Consider the following 8,140-nt stretch of genomic DNA (forward strand, 5'->3'; position numbering starts at 1 on the left):
TAAAAAAAAAACAAAAAATGACAATTCATATACTGGGAGAAGATCTTTGCAAGTCAGTCATCTATTAAAGAATTTAAAGAACTCTTAGAACTCAATCAATAATGGAAAATACAAATAGCCCAATTAACACAAATATTCAATAAAAAAATGAATGATTGGAACAGACATTTCTTCAAGGATGACAAATAGCCAAAAAGTACATTAAGATACACAACTCATGGGGAAATGCAAATCACACCCACTAAGACATCTATAATCAAAAAATACTTGGTAAGAATATGGTGAAATCAAAACTTATAAACTGCTAGTGGGAATGTAAAATGGTAAAGTCACTGGGAGCTCCTAAAACAATTAAATATACAGTTTACCAAAGACCCAGAAATTCCACTTCTCAGAAGATACACAATGAATTAAAAATCTGTTTAACAAAAATGTCTACATAAATGTTTATAGTAGCATTAATCATAAGAGTCAAAACATAGAAACCAATGTCCATCAATTGAAAATAGGATAATCAAAATGTTTGCAATGGAGTATTATTCACCAGAAAAATGAAGTACTTACATAAGCTACAAAATTATATCATACATAATCACAAAAGATCACACATTATTCCATTTAAATGAAATGGCCAGACAAGGACAGGTTGGGGAGATTGAGAGGAAGTATTCACTAAAGACTAAAGAGTTCTGTTTTTTAGGTAATAAAAATCCTCTAAAATTGACTGGTGAATGGCTGCACTTCTGTGAATATATTAAATACCACTTAATTGCAAGTGTATTTTGCTTGGGTGAACTATATATGTAAATTTATCTCAATACAGTAGGTTTTTTTTTTTTTAAAAGACTGATTTATTTATGCATATACAGAACTGGGGTATAGGCCAGAGGTGCAGGTGTGGTAAGAGGATTCACCAGAGACAGAGTGGGGAGCAGAATAGGCAGAATGACAAAGTACACTGCTGAGGGGAGCAGCGGTGAGTCAGGAGAGGTCTGCCACGCCATGTGGGTCAGTTCTGGAGCTGATTGAAGAAGCTATGGGAAGCTTCATGGTGCTGTGCTTTAACCTGCTGCACCACCAGGGAGGACGCTCAATACAGTATTTTTTTTTTAAATAGGTATATTTTTAAAGATCATATTTGATTCAGAGAGACCAAAATTAACAAATATCAAAAACTTAAAAACAAGTAAGTACTAATATTTTTCCTTTTGCCCTCGGCTCCAATATGGACTCGCAGAGCACAGCTGCAGATTCTGACTTTAAGATCTCAATATTTTGCTCATTTTCTGCATTAATTTTATTTTTTAAAGTATCATCTTGAGTTTTTTGAAAACTTAAAAGAAAAAGAAGTCAAAAGAAACAAGTTCCTAGACAGAATGATTTAGAGTTCCCCTATCATATGTTTGTTGACAATAAATTCTCATTTGGGGCCTTTCTGTTGGTGCAAGAGTTAAAAGTCTTAAGTGTTATCAAGCTATTGCCTGCCACTGCAGCATGAGTTCAATCCTCAATCAGGGAGATAACCCACATGGCGCAGAAGACCTCTCCTGTCTTGCCCAATTCTCCCCTCAGCAGTGTATTTCAGTAGATCCACCCATTCTGCTCCCCACTCTGTCTCTGGTGAAGCCTTTCTGGCCTACACCCCAGCGTATGCATAAATAAATAAAAATAAATCTTTTAAATAAATGAATTCTCATTTTAAGATTGTTGGACTGAAGACTTGCTCTGCTATGTCAAAATTTTTAATAACTAAAGTCTGCATTAAAAGTGGTACAAAAACTTGCCAAAATTACATGTCTCTAAATTTTATCAGCAATTCCAACATTGACCACTACCATAAAAAGTGTCACCATGTGGAGGAGATGGCAGGGGAGTTTCATGTGTTTTTCCTAGAGATTAAAAGAAAGGCAAGCAGAGCAAACCCTACAGATGAAATGAACCTTTAAAAACTAGCCTAAAGTCTAAAATGAAAATGAGAAAAGGTTACTTTTTTCCCAGTATTTTTATTACTGGGAAAATGATGCTGTGAATGACATCTGAGAGTAAGCAAATGATGCCCTCTCCCTAAAGGTGTCCATGTCATAATCGCTGGACCCTGTGAATGTTACTTTACGTGGTAAAGGTAATATGTAGATATAACTAGGGATCTTGAGATGTAAAGAGTATGCTGGATTTTTTTAATAAGCCCAATGTAATTACAACAGTCTAGTAAGTGGGAGCTAGGTTAGTGAGAATAAGAGACAGATCTGATCATAGAAGCAGGCTAGAGATTTGAAGATGCGATGGTACTGGCAATGAGGGTGGAAAACCATGCTCCAAGTGAAGGGTAAAGGAGCGAGAAATCCAAGAAAATAAAATTCTTCCTTAAGAGAAAAAAAGGAACAGCCCTGGTAACACCTCAATTTTAACCCATTTTTAATTTCTGACCTCTAGAATTATAAGACATTAAACTTCTGTTTAAATAAGTTTGTGTGAAGCTGTTGAGGCAGCAATAGGAAACTAATAAACTTCTTTTAGGTTTTGGGCCTGTTGTCAATATACAGTGTTCATTTAATACAACCGTACTATTTTAACATCCCATTAGCTTCTAAAGAATATTTTTAATGGCAAAACAATTCAAGTCCTCCTCAGAAGTAATTTTAAACAAAGAGGCATTAATACACAATACTTAAAAAGAGCACTCTCAACTAGTAGTTTAGGTTAATCATCCTGGATGAAAAGGCTATGAAAAGATTTAAAATGTTTTTGCCTTTAATTCTGGTTAATACTCTTAGATTTCTAAGGAAACCAAAAAAGGACAAATGTTTATATGTGCAAAAATAGTCATCGTAGTTTCATTTATAATTCCTAAATGTTCTAAATACCAACAATTAGGAAACTGCTGAATAAGCAATGATAAACTGTTATGCAACCATTAAAAATGTGACGAAGGCCCTCCCTGGTGGCACAGCAGGTTAAAGCACAGCACTGCAAGTGAGTCACAGCCGCTTTCAGTGGGAGTTCGATCCCTGCCCCCTGCCCAGGAGGTGATCCAAATGGTGTGGCGGAATTCTCCTGCCTCGCCCTGCTATTCCCCTCAGCAGCGAGCTTCCTCAATCTGCCTGTTCTGTTCCCTACTCTATCTCTGGTGAATCCTCTTACTGCCCCTGAGCCTCTGGTATGTACCCCAGTTCTGAATGAATAAAAATCTTTTTTTAAAAAACTGTGCTTAGAGAACATTTTTAGTGACATAGGAAAATACTTAAGATGATATCTTAAGTGAGGAGATAAAAATAACAGATAAAAAAACACATAGTAAAGGCCCTCCCTGGTGGCACAGCAGGTTAAAGCAGGTTAAATAAACCTTTAAAAAAAAAACACATAGTAAAATCTCAAGTAACTGAAAATGTATACATGTTGCATATGCAAATTTTAATTTTTCTTCAAATTTTAATTTCCAAATACTCAACATGTACATGTATTTATTTAGAATCCATTTCACTACAAAATCAGTAACTGCAGATGCTTAATGGTAAGCCCCATAAGCTTATAACTGAATCATGAGGTCATAAGTCAATCTCCTGAAGCTGTTTTCCAAAGCAGACTTAAGTGCTACAGGTACTACAACAGCGAATATAGTATAACAATGTTTAAGTGCCAAGTAATCTCTACTTTTCAATCATATTAAGTAGAATTTAGTCTAAATGGTCAGTATACAAAAAACCAAGTGACATTAAAATAACTAGGTCAGTTTTTTCCCAGTTCATTCAATCTCTCATCTCACCTACCCCCTACTCACTCTATACTGGTGTTCCTTTAAGACATAAGGCACACCTGACCAGGAAGATTCTCCTACCTAGCCCACACAGCAATTCCCTGGCTTTCTTTCACCATATGATTCAAATATCACTTTCTTAATAATGCCTGCATGTAACATCCCTATTTAATACCAAAACCTGGCTCCTCCAACCATGCACCCTTCACTCTGCTTTTCTTCTTTCTCCACAGTATTTATTACCTTTTTCTTTAAAAACAGGTTTATTTTATTTATGCATGCATGCAAGAGCAAAGGTGTAGGACAAAGGCAGGCAGAAGAGGTAAGAGAATTCACCAAAGACCGAGTGGGGAGCAGAACAGGAAGAGTAACTGAAACATACCAGTGACAGGAGCAGCAGACAAGACAGGAAAGGTCTACTGTGCCCTGTGTGCCACCTCTCTGGCAGTTCAGGGATCAAACTCTGTGCTGCAGTGGCTGCTGGATAACTTCATAGTGCTGAGACTTAACTCCTTGTGCCACCAGGGAGGGCCTTGCTCAATGAATATGTGTTGGGGTATGCGAATATACTAGTATCATGGCAAAGGACAATCTCTAACTACTGTATCTATTACTTAAAATAGGATAATTTTCTGTGCATATATAATTAATCAAAACACACACTATAGCTTCTTAAAAGAAAATCTGGCCATCTTTATCATACCTATGTGTGGGTGTGTGTTTACCAAAGACTCAGAGCTCACTCACTGGAAAATGTCTCAATTTTTTGTTGTTAACGCTGTGTAGTACAAGCTAGAAAACCAGGGCAGCATAAAATTTTAAAAACTTATACATTATGTCAAATATGCTAAAATACAGTTCACATGGCTCAATACTACCCTGTGTTAAGGGAAAAGTCTTCTAAATTACACTGGCTTTACTATTAAGAAATATTATAAAGATTGGAATAGTTAGCTTGAGAAAGCCAAATCCTGATACAAATTTTGAAAGGTGATAATCTCTATAACTTTTTATTTCAAATGCTATCTCTTCAAATTACAAATGGTCATTGAATTTTGAGACACAGTAAGTCTAATTAAATATCAAAAGTCTGGGGCCCTCCCTGATGGGGCAGTGGGTTGGGACATTCATTGTGAAGTTAAGCCAAGCTGTGGTGGCTTCAGTGCCAGTTCAGTCCTCACTCCGAAGGTGATCCACATGGCACAGCAGACCTTTCTTGCTCCCCCGCTGCTCCCCTCAGCAGCGTACTTTGTTGATCTGCCTGTTCTACTCCCCACTCTGGTGAATCCTCTCACTGCCCCTGCACCTCTGGCTGTACTCCAGTTCTGTATGCATAAATTATTTTTAAAGATATATCAAAAGTCTGATCCATTTTTCTAAAGCAATATGCACAGTTCAAAACTGCCTCTCTCTCTCTCTACATGTATATACACATACATGTATATATATGTACTCATTTCCCTGTGATTTCCTAACATAACCACAGCAGATCAGCCCAACTATCCCCCCACCCACTCTCCCAGTTCTTTTCTAATTTATTAGCCTCTACTCCCAGGGTTTGAAGTCTCTAATAGATCTCATAGAACACAATGTAAACACCCAAAGATGTTGTCTAGACAATACCTCTGAATGACGTTCTACACTTCCAGTGTCTGATCCAGAGGGCTGCTCATTTACATCATCCTCAACATCTGATCCTGAATCCCGTTCATCCTGTACTGGGGTAGCGCCACCATCATCTGCTTAAAAATAAAACAAAACCCACTTAAGATGTAAGATGGATGACATCTACAGCTGAAATGAACACCATGAGTAAGAGCAAAGGTTACCACTAATGAAGCATAACTAATGACACTAATGCTGTGAACAAGAACCACAGTTACAATACTTACACAAATACCAACAATCACAAGAACAGTGACTTATATAGCAACAAAAAGGCATGTGAAGTTTAAGAAACTTCACTGGGACCAAGTCAACAAACTTACATACCTAATTTGTCTATCAATATCCCTAATAGTGTGCTCTTTATTTCAATTTTATACTAAAAATCTTCTATTCTTGCCACCTCATACATTTCTCAATTTCTAATGCACTTCACTACATGATTTACCAAGTTATTTTGTTCAATATGGGTCTTTCCTCACTTGAATTAAAATGCGTGCCAAAAGAACAGTAATTTTGGTTCACTGCAGAATCCACAGGGTCCAGAACACTGACTGATGTACAGGATGTTTATGAAAGAAAAACAGAAGCAACTCCAGTCCAGAAACAGAATAAATTCATTAAAACATAAACTATTACAAAACGGTATTTAAAAAAAAAGGAACTGTTACCTATCTTTAATCAATACCTTAAATATATAAATTGTAGGGAGAAAAATTTAGAATTGCCAGAGGATATAGGAAGACTTGGTTAGAAGTTTAATGCAAATAACAAAATGAAGACATCACCTTCAATAAAAATGAACTCACTACTGTACTAATGAGTTGGCCAGGAGAAAAGTATATTCATAATATATGTTAATATACATGGATATATATTCATAATAAAAAGTTTTTTAACAAATAATTACGCTGCAACAGTATGGGGTGTCAACATTAAGAGGCTAAAATCCTGTTGTAGCAAGATAGGAAGGAAGTCTTTTCAGAATGCCTTAAGTGATGCAACAAGAAACAGCATAGATTAGGAATAAGAAGGTAAGTATCTGAACCCTGCTAAAAGAATTGAAAATCAGGAAGCTGATTATTTGTTTCTTCTGGCATTTACTGTAAACAAGTGTATTACATATAACTACTTAATAAAAATAGTAACACGAATTGAAAAACTGGTTGACAATATCAGGAAAGCTTTTCAGGCAAAGAGCAATGCATGCCTGCCCAAAAAAAAAAAAATTGCATGTAAAGGATCCAAAACATAAGAAGTTATTTAATAAGCACTTCTGCTAGGGAACATGCAAAGAAACTAGAGCACAAAGGGAATGCAAATCAAAAGTAACTTTTTTCCTCCCCATGGAGGTCCTGTCCTATTTGTATTCCCGCGCCTACCAGTGTTAGCAAAGTGGGGCTCAAAACGTGTTTATTCAGCAGGAAAGAAAGGAGACCAAACGTAAATGAGGTGGAGGACAGGTATCAAGGTGAAAGAGGCAAAAGATAGGACAACGTGCCGTACTCTAAAACTTAATTTATACACCTGAAAGTATTACGTTTTCTTTAGTGGGATACCACTGCAACAGGCAAAATTAGACCAGCTTAACTTGGAATGAAAAATCTTGGTAAAAAGCTGCACCCCTATTCCAACTGCACAGCTTTCTTGGATTCTCGAAGACAATGCTCAACTCGTAGGAAAATTTCCTAACGGGAGAAACCTGCCCTAAGTCTTTACACACAGTGGCGCTTACTATTTATGTGGCCCCCGGTTTCAGACAAAACCTTGGTCCACTCGCGCCGGTTCTCCATCTATAGTCACCTCCTCAAGGTTCTACCCTCGGGCCCGGGGTGGATCTTAGTGCCCGCTTGCCCGGCTCGTCAGACCCAGCCCGGGAAGGGGAAGTCCCCGGGCCTCGCGCCTCTCCATCCTCTCCCCCTCCCGGGTACAAGGCCCAGCACCGCAGGCACCGCCCCGCCCCCAGTCCTGCGCCCCAGATCCCAGCCCCACCTGACTGGTCGCCGCTGTAATATTCCGAATCCATGGCAGGCGGGCTCTCCGCGGGGAGTGTCCGGGCCCCGCGCCGCCCCCGTCACTTCCTTTCAAGCCGTGTGACCCGCGCGGCTAGGGGCTCAGAGGATCAACCCCGACTACACGGCTTGGAGAATAAATCAGTCGGAGGGCACACGTGAATACCCAGAACTATCAGGCCAGATGGAAAAGGCCGCACCCGGCAGGCTTACGGGCCGTAGCTTCCCAGAAGCGCCCCTGGGGCCAAAATGGCGTCTGCCCTCGACCCTCAGAGGGAGGCCTGCGCAGGCGCTGTCAGCTAACAACCGGCCAATGAGAAGACTCAATGGTAGTGACGTGCTTCAAGGCAGAAAGAGAGAATTCTGGGAACATTGAATAGGCTCTCTGGCTTCAGTTAGGTACCGTATCTTGGAGTGCCGTGGTCTGTTCGTAGTGGAGATGATGTTACTTAGTTGGCTCTGTGGTCTCGCCTAGTTTGAGGAATTTACAATTAATCTTTGGAAAAAATGAAGGCCTGGTGAAATCTCATTTGCATCATTCAGCTATCTTCTTTCCTTCAGTCAAGGAGGCACTTGATTCCCGCCCTTTTAGGAGGGGCCGAGGGAGGAGCGCATTGTTCTCTGGGACTTGTAGTTTCAAGCTTAGGCAGCTATGCAATATTGCTGGCTTTTTTGTGGGCATGTTCTTTTCTACGTTTTTTTTTTTTAA

The 8,140-nt window shown here is 39.0% G+C and overlaps 1 protein-coding gene across 2 annotated transcripts in view; it reads right to left on the reverse strand.

Annotated features, from left to right (window-relative positions):
* The window catches only part of IWS1 (IWS1 homolog (S. cerevisiae)), a 41,820-nt gene extending 34,141 nt beyond the window's left edge, over positions 1 to 7,679 (reverse strand). The window contains exons 1-2 of one of the 2 annotated variants that reach the window (XM_012734187.1): positions 7,412 to 7,679; positions 5,378 to 5,493 (exon numbers count right to left, since the gene is read on the reverse strand). In XM_012734187.1, the coding sequence (XP_012589641.1) occupies positions 5,378 to 5,493; positions 7,412 to 7,445 (150 nt within the window). In that variant the 5' untranslated portion in view covers positions 7,446 to 7,679. Of the gene's footprint in view, positions 1 to 5,377; positions 5,497 to 7,411 lie in introns of both variants that reach the window. The other variant, XM_012734188.1, reaches the window with a different exon arrangement.
* Positions 7,680 to 8,140: the final 461 nt, after the last annotated feature.

This window comes from Condylura cristata, unplaced genomic scaffold, assembly GCF_000260355.1.
Source record: "Condylura cristata isolate star-nosed mole 26May11 unplaced genomic scaffold, ConCri1.0 scaffold00049, whole genome shotgun sequence".
Taxonomy (NCBI): domain Eukaryota; kingdom Metazoa; phylum Chordata; class Mammalia; order Eulipotyphla; family Talpidae; genus Condylura; species Condylura cristata.